Here is a 15,269-nt window from a genome sequence, read left to right on the forward strand (position 1 = left end):
GCTACGCCTCCACATAGGCGGGTACTGGCTTAGGGCAGGAGGTGCAGGGGAACAGGGCTTCATTATCTTAGGGAGCAGCCCCTTCCCCGATACACACACACAAAACAGCAGAACTGGGAACTTCCCTCCCCACCCAGACATGCAGTACTGATAAGGGGAACTGTATCCACAGCTGAGCTGCACAGAGAGCTTCAGACACTCTCCAGACCAGTTTTCACCAACCTCCGGACTTCTGACATTTTTGACCCGCTAATTCTTCGCTGTGGGGAGTCTGTCCTGTTCGTTGTAGGATACTGAGCAGCATCCCTGACAGCATGCCTAGATGCCCGGAGAGCCTCCCAGCCACCGAGTTGTGACAATAAAAAAAACGTCTCCGAAGAGGCAAAATACCACCAGTTGAGAACCACTGCTCTAGCCTGTGTCACCCAGATGGTCACCAGCTCTGTCCCCTACCCCCCACTTCCATGCAGTAACAGTGATTTGATGACTGATCTAGTGAAAACTCAGTGACCATTTTTACTAGTACTTTTATAGTTTATTCCCATAAGTACTTTCTCTTTGCTGTTATATTGTTAAAGCTTATTTCTATTTCTTAGAATTTTTTTTATTGCTAGTAGACATGTACTTATAGTTAGGCTACAAATAACCCTGAATTTTACATGATGTTAATTAGTTAAAATAAACTACACAGAAGGCTTTCTTAACTCATTTCTTAATGCCTTTATGGAGTCTAAAACATTATCAGTATCTAGTGTTTTAGTTTGAGTTAATCACATCAAATTCAGCCACTGCTTATAAGCTAGACTTTGTTTTTTATACAGTCTTTAAAAGAACAGTTGCCTTGACTGGATGTTAAAATTACAAGTGCGTTATACATTCTTTCTACTAATATGTACTTTTTCATTTTTTTTAATGAAATTTTCTTCTCAAATCATTTTTTTTTCTGGGTATCTTTTTAAAGTCATCACATAAGGGGAAAACTGGATGCTTTCTAAATCTCTGAAGCTTACGTAGACTAGTGATATATGCCTAGCCCAGCACTGGACAAGAGTTTATATGCAATAAAGTTAGGTGAAACCGTTTTCCATTTGTTATTTCCATGCTTCTTTAGGCATTGAAACACCCATATTTTCAAGTTGGTCAAGTATTAGGCCCTTCCTCACATCATCTGGAATCGAAACAGCCTTTAAATAAGCATGTGCAACCACTAGAGTCCAAGCCACCTGTAGTTGATCTAGAACCTAAGCCTCTGCCAGACATAAGTGACCAGACTGCCGGACAGCCCCAGCCGAAAAACAGCCACCAGCCACTGCAGTCCATCCAGCCACCACAGAACACGGGTGTCCAGCAAGCGCCCAAGCAGAAGAATCAACAGAAACACCCGCCAACACTATTTCCAAGTATCGTCAGAAACGTGCCAACCGTAAGTAGCCCATAATGACACTTTAGATGTGATGGTTTGGTTCCATTAGGATTTTGTTTCTAGGCATTCTAAAAACGTTGGGGAAGATATAAAAGATGTCCGTCTGTTTCCTTTCTCAATACAGACCCAGAACCCAAAACAGTGTCTGGCACATGGTAAATTCTCAACAAATATCTGTTGAATGAATGAATGAATGAATAATTGTCCACACTGTTTTTGAACCACCTCCAGGGTCTTGAGGTGTCCACATTATCTTTGGGGCAGTTCTGACTACTAGAAAGTTCTTCCTCATACTGAGCTAAAATCTGGTTTCTGTAGCTTTTAATAAAAGTTAATCACTCTTCCAGAAAGGCAGCCTTTCAGATATTTGAAAATCGCCCTTACATTATCTGCCCCTTTCTCTAAGAGAAACACCCTCAGTTCCTTCACGTACTCCACAGGGATGTAATTCACTGATGTCTGAGTGACCCTCGATTCCTGTGTATGAAGGAGCCTTTGAGTCCCCTCACCCTCCTGCTTCCCCTGCCAGAACCAGAGGCAGACAGTAGGTAGGAAATATAAAACAGGGTGAATCACCGCCAACATTCCAGAACCCTGTGTTCACTCGTGCCATCGAGGACTACTTTTTTTTTCTTGGAAGGCCCATAAAATGTTGACTCACATTGGGAGGGAAGGAAAGGAAGTTAACATTGCTAAATAGCTACTAAGTGCCATGCACTATGCAACACCCTCCCACCCTCTCGTATGCATTCACTAAGTTAAAGTACCCAATAAACTAGCCCGAAATTTTTAGATGGCTAATGAGTTCCAGAGTTGGGATTGAGCATTCTGTTAACTACAATTCCCGAGTCTATTTTTTACAAGTGCTTCTGCTCAATCACATATTCTATACCTCTCATTGTATATTTGATTTCTAGGATTCAAAAAATTGGAAGACCTTATCTTTACCTCTCACATTTCTAATAAGTATTTTTGAACCCTTATTTTGTCTTCTCAGTTTAACCATTCTGCCCAGCTTGTCACCAGCTATGGAATGGTTGTTCATTTTTTTCCTCCTGTACCTTCACGATGAACAGAATAGCAATGTACCCTTGGGACAGCAAGCCACTAGAACCTTCTTCTAGATGGATACCGATCCATTAATCAGTACTCTTGGTCAGATTATTGAACTATGTACTTGTCTCAGTCTGCTCAGGCTGCCATAAGAAAATACCATAGATTGGGTGGCTTAAATAACAAAAATTTACTTTCTCACACTTCTGGAGGTTGGGAAGTCCAAGATCAAGGTGCCAGCCAACCTGATTCCTGATGGGGCCCTCCTCCTGATTTGTAGAAAGCACCTTCTTGCTTTGTCCACATGGCAGAGAGAGAAAGCAGCTCCCTGGATTCTCTTCTTCTAAGGGCACTAATCCCACCATGAGGGTCCCCACCCTCATGACCTCATCTCATCCCCAGTTACCTCCCAAAGCCCCATCTCCAAATACCAACCCATTGGAGTTGGGGTATAAATTTTGGTGGGACATAAACATTCAGCCCATGACAGTACTGATGCTCCTTTGTTGTCCTTTCATTACTTCATTTCTTTGATAGCATGAAAGAAGACCCCGTCACCTCCTTTGCTGAAGGCCATATAGACTACATGCATTCGCTGTCTGCTTTTTATGAAAAATGGTGGCCTGTGTGATCTACCACCTTTTTTCCTTAGTGCTCAAAAACTTTCTCTTTAATAACTGATGTTAGAATCTTTGCCCTCATCTGGTACCAAACTTATTAATGTGGAGTTTGCAAAAATCCACCTTCTACTTTATAAAAATTATTAATATTTATCCCTTTCCAATCTTCTTAGACATGAGATGACTTGATGTTACTGGCATTGTTCAGCAGGACCCTAACATACACTTCAGCTGAAATAATAAGAGTCTCAGACTCAGCCAAGTATAACTTTTGATTAACTCTACTCACCTGGGGCTTTAGATCTTCTTATTCTCCTTAGTCTGGAGCTCATTCTCTCTGACCAAGAAACAAGAGTATAAGAGAAGTTGGCAAATACCACTTTTTGTTCATCATCCATCACTGTGGCACCATCAGCTTCAAGCAATGGCATATCCATTCTTTATGCATCTTCTTACTTCATACACAGCTGTATTTGCTGACCTTGCTTCCAAATTTCCCAATTTTCCATTGCCTTTTGGATTTTTCAGTTTATATGCCCCCAAACCACCCCATGGTCTGCCCCAGACCAGGTCTTCTTCCTCAGTCCTTATTTTTGTTAACAGAGCTACCATTCTGAGACAGTCAGGCTCACATTTTTAAAGCCATCCCTGCCTTTCCTTCTCTGTGTCCAATAGGATTACATTCAGTGACTTATGACAGAACCTGACCACTGTGGCTTAAACCACGAGGGGTTGTTTTTCTCTCATGGCGAGAAGGCGGGTGGTGGGTAAGCCAGGGCTGGTGCAGCTCATAAAAGGAACCAGACTGCTCTGTCTTCCTGCTCTACCGCCCTCCTCAGCAGGTGACTCTCGGTCCTGTGGCCACAGCTGGCTGCTGCTCCTTTGGGGTTGCATCTGCCTTCCAGAAGGGGGAAGAGTGGAAGACACTGGCACAGGCCGGCAGAGCCTAAACTGTTTCTCGTGGAAGCCCCTCCAAACAGACCTGCACTTACAACTCACCGGCTAGGTCATGTCCCATGGCTACACAGAGATGCAAGGGAAGCTGGCATTTCAGATCTTTTACGTGGGCATATTGCTGCCCTGAACAAAATCTTAGTGAGGAAGCAGTGTCTGCTACACTCTCCTTGACCTCTGTTCGGAGAGACAGAAAAAAGTCCAGACCTTTTATTTCTTGTTAACAGCAAATGTATTCTTTCCTGAGCTTTCCAACCACCATGAACCCATGGCTCTTGTTACGGCATGCCACTGTAACTGCAAAGGCCTCCTATCAGAGGAGCCTGACCTTTCTCGAATGCTGCCTTTATCACATCACTTTTTAATCTCAAAAACATCCAGTGCTCTCCACTGCCCATAGGACAGCTGCAATGTCCCAGGCATACAATGAAAGCCCTTCATCATATAGCATCGGCCTGTCTTTACAACCCTATCCTCCATCCAGCACGAACCATCTGGTTCAGTAAACGCAGTCTGCCCTTTCCCCCTGGAACACACTCTGGCACGTTCCTATTAAAAAGCCGTCCTCTATGCATCTCCTCTTCCAAACTCTAGAATAACAACCACAACAATACCTAACCTACAGTAATGCTTATGTGCCAGGCCCTAACCTAAAAACTTTCGATGTATTTTACTATCAAATCCGAAAACACTAAGTTAGATAAATACTGTATGTCGCCATTTAAGGAGAAGGAAGCTAAGGCTTTGAAAAGTTAAGTCATTTGCCCAAAGAGACACAGCCACATGTGGCAGTTTTCCAGATTACACATCAACGAAGAGTCCATTCTGATCCTACGTATTCAAGACTTCCCCAACCCAAGTTCACAGAGATCTGTCCTCTCTCAATTTCCTATCATATTTTTAGCATGTGCTACCTATTTTTTTAATACTTTTAAATACGTATATATGTTATCTCCTTAACTGTATGGAAAGCTCCCTGAGGATGGGGACTCAGCATCATATATAATAGCTTGCACATAAAAGGCATTCGGAACCCGATTAAAGATGACGATACTGGTTTCCCACCACAGAAGCCAAATGGCACTCTGAGCCATAAAGGTGCCAGGAGGCGTTGGGGTCAGGCTGTGTTCAAGGCTGAAGACGGTTGGGAAGAGTTTGAGGACTGTGACTTCGGGGTCTCCCATTCCAAGAAGCCAAGCATGAGTGTTTTCAAAGAAACGAGGAAAACAGATTCTCCATTTCGGTAAGATTTCACATTTCTCGGGAAAATATGTTTTCACCCGGCATCAACTTTACTCATTAAGTATAAATGAGTGTACGTATTAAAAGACAAGAAGTAGCTTAACGTCGTTTCTCCATCAAATCCAGACCTCTGTGCTCACCTCTGAAAAAGCAAGACTCCTGACTCCCTCACAGTGACGGCGCTCAGCACCAGTGGCTGGGCGTGTGTGGAGGCAGTTCTAGTTCAGTTTCTCGTGCCCCCTGTTAAATTATGATCCCCATAATTCCCATTTGAAATCCACGTGCCTCTTCTCAAAAAGCAAAGCACAATCTACAAAGGTAACGGTTTCCTCTGGTGGTGGCGTTCAGAGTTAATCATTTATTTGCTTGCTGTTCTAAACTTTTTTGATCATTTTCTGAACTTTTCCTGGAAGTCTGGTATCTCTAGCAATCCCTTTTCAGTTGGCATCATCATTAGCGCATTATTCAACTTGGAGGTGAAGATGGGTGAAATTTTGGTGAATATTTTGGGAGAATATTTTCCTTGTCCCTGCCCCGCTTTTGAACAGAAGAGGAATAGGGAGAAAAGACGGCGCATGAGTCAGGGAAATTTCTCTCACAGCTGGTTGGCGCTGCACGGTGCAGAAGTCTGCACTTTGGAGTACACATACCTCTGAAGGTAGATGAAGACTTCCCATGGGGAGATAATTCTCAGCCAGTCAATTTCCAGATCCCCAAGTTCCACAGGTACTCCTCCCTAAAATCCACAAACTTGAGAATAAACAGAATAAACCTGCTGAATCCCCCTTCCACTTTTAAGTCACAAAGTCACACCTCTCAGCCACTTCCAATCTTGCCGAGCACGAGAGTGTAACAAGCGCTGAGGTGCTAACCAAAGGGACAGATCAGAAGACTGGCTGTTCACCCTTCCTGGTCCTGTATTTCTCTTAAGGGGAAAACCCGGCATTTAGAAACAGGGTATTTTAGCCTGTGTTGGAAAGCAGGGTGTAAACACAGTGGCCGGAAATGAGTAGGGCTGTTTCTAATGAAGGGGGCTCCCTGTGTCCAGGGCCACCCCAAAGTGGTGGCCAGCAGTTCAAAGGGCCAATCACATCAGTGTCCATCCCTGAGGCGGTCGACGTGGTGAGCAGGACTTTCCCGGGGGGGGGAACCGCGGAGGCCTGGGGTCAGACAGGTGACGAGAGCTGGCCAGGGTGGCCAGGCCTCAGCACAGGAAGAGGCCTGGTCACAGGTGGGAGAGAAGGTCGTAGTGCAGGGCTGCACACAGAGCGACAGGCAGCAAAACCAATCGCAGCCCCATCCTCTGGCAGCGAAGGCTGCTGCTCGGACAGATGGCCTCGGGAACTAGACAGAGCTAAGCCTGGATGCCGGAAGACCTCCGTTCCTACACAGAACTGGGGCCGTAGGAGGCCGGGCACTGGGGGACAGAGGCACCCGCCAGGCACCCAGCCAGGCGCTCGCCACCGCCCAAGTCGATTCTGCCTTCTGGGGAACAGGCACATCTCAACAAATGCATGATGTCTCTGTATGTCGTTAGGCTCTTTGGAAATTCTGTTTGGGGACTTTCCTAACACTTCCCCACTTCAGTTCTCTTAGCCCAGCCTAAACCGTGTTCTAACCTTAGTGGTTACACACTGCTGGAGTAGCCAGCTGGAGATGGCTGTGATTCTCTTCCCTTCCAACTCGCCATCTTCCCACATCACAAATCCACAGCTGCAGCTGTCGCAGGAAAAATGGAAACATACTGCACACAGGCAGTTTGCTGCTTAGTTACAAAGCTTTCTGCCTCATACTGTCCAGTATTAGGAATGATTCTATGCACTGCCCGATATCTACTCAGGGAGAGGGGCTGTCATTTAGTGCTCCTATCGGCAGAAGGTCTCTGATGGAAACCACTGACTGGCTTGAAAAGACGGGCGGAGGGTGGGCGAGAGCATAGCCGCCGTCATCTTCCCGTTCTTCACCCAGTGATGCTACTTTATGTTGACTTTCAAGGCTTCCAGAGTCAGTACCTGCAGGCCCCAACCACTCAACAGGGGAAAACAAGAACTTACCTGCTGCTATTTCCCTAAAATCTGATCCTGAACTGTCAACTGCTTCAACAGCTAAACAGTACTATTTGAAACAATCAAGATACCTTCCAGGTAAGCAGAAAAAATAAAATGTTTCCTGGTAACTAGAATAGTTAATAGGTCATGCTCCAGGGTCTTTGAATCTCTGAAGAAAGGGCACCAGTGAAATACAATCACAGTGCTCTTTGCGGGCTCAGCCTGTCACCGGGGACTTTTCTGGACCTCCTGCCTGTGAAGTCTGCTCAGGAAATGCCTGGCAGCCACCAATCAAGATGACGAGTATGCTTCAGAAAATACCACCCTCCCCCACCAAAGCTATGCCTTCTGTAAACTGTATTCAAACAATTCTGTACTCCTATTACCAGTTCTTATAAGAGGTAGAATTTTATACTGTTTCCTAAATGATATGATTTGTGTTTTTAAAAGATCATTCTGGCTGCTAGGTAGACCACGCTAGGGGCTCAAAAAGGGTAGGGGACTGGTCGAGGGGCCCAAGGAGACTGGTCAGGAGGCCACTGCACACGTCTGGATAGAGAGGGTGATGACTTGTTCCTTAGGACGGTGAGAGGAGTGGGAATTAAGACCGGAAAAGAGGGTGCACTTTTGAAAGGTGCAAAGACAGCAGTTTAGTAAGTTTCGGTGCTGAAACCGTGAGGAAGTTCTGATATGACTGCAAAAGCAGGGGTGTAATAAAGTTTCCAGAACACAGATTCATGGGGGACACTTTTCCCTGTTTAAAAAAGAAAGAAAATTGAATCCATTTCACTGAAATAAAATCAGTGCTTCATCTTCGCTGTAGAAGTGCGCCCTCTGGTGGTGGAAGGGGTATTGTAAAATTTTTGGCAGACACCTGTTTTCCCAGCTCTGTTTGCTCCCCTCATGCAGTTTTCAGAAACGTATTTCAGGGTATCTGAGACCCATCTGATCATTTCCTTTTTCACCAGAAAGATCTAACAAATTCTACTAATTACGCTGGGTCAGAAGCATGGCTGTAATTGAAGCCTAAGAAACAGACTCAAAATTAGAACTGTTTGAAATCTAAACCTGAGCCTGACTGTACCCTATTTTGGCATGTTTGGTCTCAAAGATGGCCCCTCTAGAGCTGGGTGAGATCTGTAACTAGAACTGAGCTCAGTTCAGTCACTTGGACAAACATTTACTGAGCACCTATCGTGATCCAGCAACTGCAGAGGACAGAAATGCAAAGGAGAAGTGATCCTTGACATTTATTTACGGTCTGCAGTTAATTCACTGAATATCCTCAGGAATAACAAAGAGTATTATCTTTGGGGGCCTTCCTTTTTTTTTTTTTTTTAACCATAAAGCCAAGTATTAAGGTCTTATTAAGCATCAACTTTTAGGGTCATGGAAGCTCTAGAAATGTACCATATAATTTCAGGGCAGCCTGACATTATACTACAAGGACTGGCAGATCTGTGACACTGGCCTTCAGGGAGAGGGATGCAAGAGTCATAGTTATTGACCTGCTACTGACCGGCTGTGTACTGGAGCACGACTCTGAGATTCTGTTTTCTGTTACTTAACGATGGGACTGCAGTCATCCATCAGCTCGCCCCGTAAGCCTTGGGTACTTAATTATCACAAGGTAGTTGTTACAAATAGACAGTGGAGGTGCTAACGACCTCGGCGGTGCCCTCTGCTCTCACTCCCGGTCCCAGCACTTTTGAAACCCTGTTCTGTGGATCCTTCTCGAGTCCCATTATCACTACGGTCCTTCCTTCCACACAGTGTATCCAACGTCCTGTGTCATTTGTATATGTGCCTCTCCTACTGCATTTTAAGTTTCTTAGCGAGACCCACGAACTCCCCTATGATCCGCTGCCTGCTCCCCTCTCCAGCCTCACTCTGGGCCACGCCCTGCCCCTGCTCCATCCTTGCTGAGGACTCGAGTTGTTCCCCTTCCCAGGTCCACTGCCCACACTGACGCCTCTCCCAGGAACACACCTCCCCAACTCCTACCAAGTCCTTATCGTGATTCACATTCCAGCTTAAAATTTCCTTTATAGAAGACTGGCTTTGTGGCTTCTGTTTTTTGCAGCCTCGGCACCAGATTCTTCTGCATAATTTGCACACTGCTAATTACTCACCTAATTATCTATAACTGTTCATGTCTCCCTTCTCACTAGAGTAGATTATAAGAGCCACAAGGGCAGAAACTGGTCTACTTTGTTCACCACTTTTTCTCCAGTGCCACACACACTGCCTGGCACGTGGTAGGTGCTCAGTAAATATTTGCTGACTGACTTTTTTAATATCCTTTGAGGGGACGGGATGATAGTATATTAATTTTTGCTTCTCTTTAACGGTGTTTGGTTATAGAAGGTACCCCAGAAAAGCTTGTAAACTAATACATGTTTTAAAATTCCAGATTTTGTCTATTTCCAAGAAAATTGCAATCTTTTAACAAAGAGTTAAAGCAATTATTTTCAATAGTGTAGTATGTATTCACTGAAAAAAAAAGGACTAGGGATATCACAAGGCTAATCGTATTAAAATAATTTAAGTATTCAGGGCCCATTCTTTGTTGAACTGTATTTATAAAAAATATTCACCTAGGGCTTCCCTGGTGGCGCAGTGGTTGAGAGTCCGCCTGCCGATGCAGGGGACACGGGTTCGTGCCCCGGTCCAGGAGGATCCCACATGCCGCGGAGCGGCTGGGCCCGTGAGCCATGGCCGCTGAGCCTGCGCGTCCGGAGCCTGGGCTCTGCAATGGGAGAGGCCGCAACAGTGAGAGGCCCGCGTACCGCAAAAAAAAAAAAAATTCACCCGAAGAGATTTGTAGTTTTCTCCCCTGACCTTGCACCTTCTTTGGGGGTAAATATCGTGTGTGTGTGTGTGTGTGTGTGTGTGTGTGTGTGTGTGTGTGTGTGTGTGTGTGTGTGTAGATGTTTTTAACCTGAGTAATTGCTACCTAGTGCATCTTCTTTATTGTCAGGGAATTGCCTATTATAGTTCTATTTGTAGGTATTTTATTAGAAACCAAAATCCATAAAGAGCAATATCCTATAATAAAGGGAAATGATCTACCTGATGGAGTGTTTCCTTAGAGAACTGATGACAGGTAACCTTGTGGCTTGGTTTGGAACAACCAGGCTTGTTTCTGGCTTTAAAACAATGAATATTATTATATGTCTCATAAATGTGAAACCTTGCCAAGGAGTTCACTTTGGGAAAAGTCAAAGCTCCCCCGAAACAGGGACTGACCCTCGCTCTACATTAATAGTAGTCCTCGGTAAGGATGTTTTCTACACTAAAGAGAACTCTACACGTATGACCCGGAGGCTTAGACAGTGTGATGTCTCTGGCGGCTGCTAAGCTGAACCCAATTTAATTATCAGTCAAAAGAAAGCAAGTTCAGGAAGTTCTCAAATCTCTTAAAACTAGGTTAAAACAACACCCTTTGACCACTGGGACCAAAGTCCAAGGCCGAGTCCACATTTCACAGATTTCAGAAAATCATAAACAATTAGCTATTTATATTTTACTATATCCGATATGCAAATAAGCTTCACGGATGGATCTTTACATGTACTTCCGAACTTTTCAGTTCCCCTGGGTTCTTGGCCGCGTGTCTGTTTTCCCCAGCTACCCCAAGTGTTCTTCATGGGTCTGGCACAGAGCATACACTCAAAATAAGTGTATGACATGGAAATATCTTTTGGAAGAAAATTTTTGTGCCACCTCAAATTTTAAGAGACATTTAGCAAGAAATGTCCAATGTTTATCATTACTTGTATTACAGAAAATAACTTAACGTTTCTAAAAGGCACCATGAGGATTCCGGGTTATTGTATTTAGGGCTGATGATCATGTGAGGGTCCATCAAAAAAAGCAAGTATTTGCTACACTGTAGCCAAAATTTATTTCCATTCCCTCACATTCTTTCTAGTCTTAGTTTGAATGTATATTTTTCCTTCAAGTTTATGATCACACTCCAACCTTTGAAATGACTTTTGTTCTTCTAAGGTGTAAACCCCAAGAACGTGTCCTTGATAGCCAGTGGAAAGGATACGAACCCATATACCTGGAATAGCCAGTTACTTCCTAAGTCGTTGGGACCCACGGGGGCAGAACTTGCTTTCAAAAGGAGTAATGCAGGTAAAACAAGACTACATTTAAAGTATGAACTTACACTGTTTTCCTTCTGCGAATTTTTACTTTTAAATGTTTCCTTTTTCCCCAAAGTGTAAAAATATGTGGGGTGCCAGTCAAAGGGCTAGTTTGATATATTGGTGTCAGTATTGAGAAAGTGAGTAACTCTGATGACTGGGGAACAAATAAATCCTTTTTAAGTCAAGTGGTTTCCAGTTCTTAGCTTTTAAAAAATTGAAGGAGAACCTAATTGAGTTATAGCTAATAGATAATTAAAAATCATTTGTGAAAATAACAACACTGTAAATCAACTGTACTCCAATATAAAATGAAAAATTTTTTGAAATCATTTTTTATGAGATCACTATGTGATATGTGATCTGCAACTCTGAATAGTGTTCAAAGACTATAGTAACAAAGCTGTAACAAAACACCTTTCATTTCCAACTATGCATTTACAAGATTTCTCCTTGCTTCCCATCTTTAAAAAAAAAAAAATGAAGCTGAATCCTGTCTGATTTTAGCAATAAGTAATATTTATTGATGGATACATGAACCACTTGAAAAAGGTCCCATCTTTCTCATTAAGAGATGAATTTCCAAGAAAAATCTGACTTTTCACTTTTAATAATCAAATTCTATAATATTCATCTTTTTTGATAAATTATATACAACGAATCATTCTAACTATAATTAACTTAATCCAGAGAAAAGTACTTTAATATACTTATGGTTGGTTACAAGAAATTTTTTTAAAGGTTTCAACCTATACACATTTTTTGACTGGTTCATTTAAAGACTTTAAAATTATATTCAGATAAAATTTGGGAGTTGACATATGAATGAAAATAAAATTTTAGAGAGAAAAGGGATTCATGTGAAATTTCTACCTGTTAAAAAGGACTGTGGTCATGTATTTCTTTTTTTTTTTTTTTTGGCCTTACCACGTGGCATGTGCAATCTTAGTTCCCGGACCGGGAATCGAACGGTGCCCCCTGCAGTAGGAGGGCAGAGTCTTAACCACTGGACCACCAGGCAAGTCCCATGTGGTCATGTATTTCTTAAGTCAGTACTGGTGAGCATAAAATCACTATGGTATTTAGATTCCACTGATTATATTTAAAAGACATGTAATAGTTTTATTTTTAAATGTCTATAATTACAGTATGCCAGAAGTTAAATCCTTTGGAACTGTAAAACTTATGAGGAAACATTTTAGATATCAGCTTAAAGTGTCTGAAGAGGTAGAGCGTTCTTTCTTAAAAAATATGTAGGTGGTATTGGATCAAAAGAGTTTGAGGGTCACTGTGTAGCAATTGAGGCGTCTCCTGAGGTGTTCTGATGTGACATCAAATGCTCTGGGTATTTTATCCATTTAATAGTGCTGTGGGCACTGCAATTTGCTAATTTTTTCTGTTATTTAAAAATAATATTCACTGAACCAAGTGGTTAAATACAATCAGGTGAAATGACAGCTGCACAACTTTGAGTCTCAGGGAAATATACGACTGACATCAAATGAAAGCTGAGACAGCACTGAGAACATTTTCTCGGAGAAACATTTTACGGTTGCTTTCTGCATCTTTTCATTAATCATGGAATCCATTTTTTCTCTGCTTTTCCTATATTTCTCTGCTTTTCCTAACATTCTCCTTATTGTTCATTCCTTCCTTCCATCTGCCTTCTCTTTAGAAGAAAGCATAATTAAACCAATTGAAAAACTATCATGCAATGAAAGTTTTCCTGAAAAATTACAGGACTCACAAGGTAATTTCTGGGCCTTGTAGATGAGTACAATTTGTTCTTTGAATCTCCTGTCCAATTTTCTTCTCAACATCTACCCCAAATCTTGTCATAAAAGGCCACTACGAAGGCCAAGGTCACCTGCTTTTAGGGGTCAGATCAGGACTGGGACAGACAGAAGCATCCACACCATCAAGAACCTCTTTCTTTCGTAGTTGGAATTCTAAGAGTAATTAGCTCTCAAAAAGCTCTATGCTTGTCTTCTTAAATTAATTATGGCAAGTTAAAGAAATCAAGCAAATCTACTAAAAATAATTAAAAGAATATTTTCTAATTTTATAACCAATATTCCTGGAAAAATTTTTTTTAAGTTCTGAGACTCATTTCTGAGCATGAACCATCATTTAAAAGAAAAAGTTAACCAAGTTCATAGAGATGATGGATTTCCTAGAATTTTGCTGTCAGTGGTTTAAACAGTGCTAACTATTGGCTCCAACCTAAAAACTTGCAGCTCACAAGGTACTTCAAATGAAAAGCCAAAATAATTTAAGAAGACAATTTTCTATGCATTTTCCCTTAGCAACTTCTTCCTCCAATAGGAAGAAGCATCCTGTAACTGATCAGTGCATGGGTTTTAGAGCCTGATGTGTCCCTGTTCAGTCACTCACTAGCCTTGTGACCTTGGGCAAGTTACTTGGGTCCTCTAAGTCAGTTTCCCCGCCTGTAAGACAGAGGAAATAATACTGACCGAGGCATTATTATATGACCATCCCTAGGATTCTTGTCACACGATAAGCATTTAATAAGTGTTTGCTCTGATGATGGGGATGAGGGTGGGAGAGATCTTTTTTTATTCTGGCCATGCCACGTGGCACGTGGGATCTTAGTTCCCTGACCAGGGATCGAACCCGCACCGCCTGCATTGGAAGTGCAGAGTCTTAACCACTGGATCGCCATGGATGTCCCAGGAGATATGTTCTCAGGCTGCTACTGAATGGGATTACTGCCTTGAACTTCCCTTTCAAAAAGTCTTTTGAAGTAAAGGGCTGATTCATGAATTAGAACGAGTACCTCAAGGCGAAAAGAAAGGACAAATGAGGCAGCAATGCCTATGCAAAATTCAGCAGTGTTAAAAATCGTACAAACTGATAACGTGTTTACTGTGTAACATCCTTTAGGGTCTGAGAAATAACATTGCCATTTGACATTTGTTGGTCCAGGAGCAAACACTTATTGAGCGCCTGCTGTGCACAGCACCGGACAGACATCAGGGACACAGGAAGGCAGAGCCCAGCCTTGTGGTCAAATGACACCATGTGAAAATAAGCTTCAGTCATAGCCGCCAGATGAACGGTTCTTTGAAACCACCAAGGCGGTCAGAACCCTGATTCACCTTCTCACTGACAAACCTGTCCCTTTTCTGGTGTAGCCAGGCTCCTTAAAAGAGAAGTTACATTCATTTTTCCTCTGATTTCCACTTTACCTCTCAGCTCACTGCAGTCTGTCCTCAGCTTGCCTCGGGCCGCTGAAACAGCTCCTGCCGCGGCCTGTCCTGCTAGCGGCCAAATCCCAGGGCGGTGCCAACCCCACCAGACCTCTGCCTGATTTGCTACTCCTTCCTTGTCGCACGCTGTCTTCTCTGGAGCTTCCAGACCCTATTCCTACCGTCTACCTCTCCACTCTCTCCCCAGCAGGGTCCTTTTCTTTTCTCCCCCTTAGTGTTCTGTTCCCTGGGTTCTGTTCTATTCTGGGTCTTTGCACATCCCACAGTCCCTCTGAGCTGGCTCCTCCAAGCCCATGGCGCCATCACTGCCATGCCCCGATCATTCCAGATCTCCAGGCCTGCTGGACCTCTGTGACTTCAATCTCCCATGGGCACCAGGTCTTTACCCACACTTGATTCTTCCCCTGTATCGTGTTCTCAGTCACCTACACTGCAGACTTAGGGGTTTATGTTACTCTCTTTCCCACCCCTCCCACCCTATACACCTGCTGGTTCCCTCCTCCATCCCTCCATGACCGTCTAGGTTCAGACTCTCTTACTTTCTC

At 43.2% G+C, this 15,269-nt stretch overlaps 1 protein-coding gene across 4 annotated transcripts in view; it reads left to right on the forward strand.

Moving 5' to 3' along the window:
• The window catches only part of MAK (male germ cell associated kinase), a 42,903-nt gene that overhangs the window by 21,473 nt on the left and 6,161 nt on the right, over window positions 1-15,269 (forward strand). For 3 of the 4 annotated variants that reach the window (XM_082639674.1, XM_082639675.1, XM_082639676.1), the window contains 4 exons: window positions 1,112-1,423; window positions 5,121-5,293; window positions 7,288-7,436; window positions 11,352-11,483. In XM_082639674.1, coding sequence (XP_082495800.1) covers window positions 1,112-1,423; window positions 5,121-5,293; window positions 7,288-7,436; window positions 11,352-11,483 — 766 coding nt within the window. Of the gene's footprint in view, window positions 1-1,111; window positions 1,424-5,120; window positions 5,294-7,287; window positions 7,437-11,351; window positions 11,484-13,169; window positions 13,245-15,269 lie in introns of all 4 variants that reach the window. The other variant, XM_082639673.1, reaches the window with a different exon arrangement.

This window comes from Mesoplodon mirus (genome assembly GCF_964341445.2).
Source record: "Mesoplodon mirus genome assembly, chromosome: 12".
Lineage (NCBI taxonomy): Eukaryota > Metazoa > Chordata > Mammalia > Artiodactyla > Ziphiidae > Mesoplodon > Mesoplodon mirus.